General features: G+C 45.6%; 1 protein-coding gene across 1 annotated transcript in view; it reads left to right on the plus strand.

The window, feature by feature from the left end:
* The window catches only part of tg (thyroglobulin), a gene marked incomplete at its 5' end in the record, with an annotated part of 21,130 nt that overhangs the window by 2,199 nt on the left and 17,098 nt on the right, over positions 1-1,833 (plus strand). The window contains 2 exons of the mRNA XM_015405362.1: positions 763-890; positions 985-1,132. Coding sequence (XP_015260848.1) covers positions 763-890; positions 985-1,132 — 276 coding nt within the window. The remainder of the gene's footprint in view (positions 1-762; positions 891-984; positions 1,133-1,833) is intronic.

Here is a 1,833-nt window from a genome sequence, read left to right on the forward strand (position 1 = left end):
TACTTGAGTACAGTAACGAAGTATTTGTACTTCGTTACTTCCCATCTCTGGTGGCTTACAAGTGACAACAACCCCCAACTGGAGCAGCTTGACCAGATAACCTCGTTGACAATAATTTTTTAGGTTAAAAACAATAATACACGTTTTTTTATTCCATCGGAAATATGGACGAATCTCACTCTGATCATCTCAGCACAGAAAATGAAACCTTCTACATTCAGAACGATCCCGATTTTCCAGGGAAACTCTATACTGTAAACAACCTTTCAATAAATGAACAGGTACACCCAGTAGCCCGTTAGCCTGAGCTGCTACGCCCTCTATCTGCTGTAACGAGCTATTCAACCTGCAATTAACAAAAGTCATTTAACACAATTAGATTTACTGCAGATATCATGTTAGGAAAAGACTGTTTGTGAAGCATGTAGAAGATTATCCATCTTATAAAATCATCAAAAATCAGCCGAGGACCCAACGGTTAACCTGTTTACAGGTCTAATTTAATCTAAGCAGTTTAATCTGACATTGTTTAATCCGAGTTCATTGAGTCTAATCTTATTTAATCTGGTCAGAGAGAAGCGAGTCAATCTTAGTTTAATATAGCTGAACCATAAATAAGTAATTTAATCTGGTTTATTCCAAGTGAATCAAGTTTAATCTGTTTTGGTTGGATCTTATTGGTATAATCTGCTTTAACCAAAGGTAATGAAATTTAATCTGGTTTATTCTGTGTAATTCAGAGGTACCCCGTTTGTGTCTTAGTCTCTCAGCCTCTGCAGACGGTGTCGTTCTCTCAGCAATGGGCGCTCCTGCTGTCCTGCTCTCAGACGGACGATTTAAAGTCATTGTTGTTCAACATGCTGACCAGCAGGGGGCTCTGCTCTGCTCAGGTGAACTCGGTTGTTTAAAATCGCAGCTGGTGGGTCGTCCAAACATTCCGTGGACTCTGTTGGGATCTTTGTGTTTGTTTTTCTTTTGCTGCAGACCGCATCCGGCCAAACGGTGGCGCTATGTGACGAGTCGTCTGTGGGACTGAGATGTGATGATGCCGACTCTGTGACTTTAACGCTCAGGTGGACCGTGGCCCTCGCTGACCTCCCAACCTCTGACCTCCCTGACCTCCATGATATCAGTGAGTTTTGATAAATGTAGCTGCTTAACCTTTTAGGTTAGTTCTTTAGGGATTCCCTGCTGCTGCCAGCAGGTGGAGACAGATTTCTTTTAGTCTGGCAGTAAAATTCTTCATCTATGGTACCAACCAGTCTAGGCCTGCTTCTCCGGAGGTCACGGTCAACGCCAGACCGGCCCCCGCTCAATCTCAGAGAAAACTAATCCTGCACAAATACACCAACGGTGAATTCACTCCAAATAACCCAAAAGTCTCAAAATGCAGAAAGATTCCAGACAGAGATTTCTACTGAGGAGCTCCTGGCTGCAGCAGCTCCTGAGGAGTTGCAGGAAGCTGATCCAAGACAGGGACACAGGGCAGGCAGGAACAGACAGATGACAGGATCCAGACTTCCAGGCATCCACAGGCTCCCAGGAGGGTTCAGAGTCTGACAGAGTTCAGAAGCGTGGCCACGGGAGCAGACAGGATCAGGTGCAGATGAGCAGGCTCAGTTGAAGAGGGTAGCCGAGACAGGACGTGGAACCAGAACTTGATGCAGGAACTTTAAAGTGGTCTCCTCCTGGAGCCAGGCTTACTGGATAAAAACTGAACCTCCCCACATATAGAGCCAAAAACCCAGAGGACTCCGCGGGGGAGGAACAGTGGACGATCAGGAGACGAGACAAACACAAAAACCCTCTTTCCACAGGCCGCCAGGATCCAGA

The sequence above is a fragment of the Cyprinodon variegatus genome, unplaced genomic scaffold (genome assembly GCF_000732505.1).
Source record: "Cyprinodon variegatus isolate N-32 unplaced genomic scaffold, C_variegatus-1.0 Scaffold2182, whole genome shotgun sequence".
NCBI classification, from domain to species: Eukaryota; Metazoa; Chordata; class Actinopteri; order Cyprinodontiformes; family Cyprinodontidae; genus Cyprinodon; species Cyprinodon variegatus.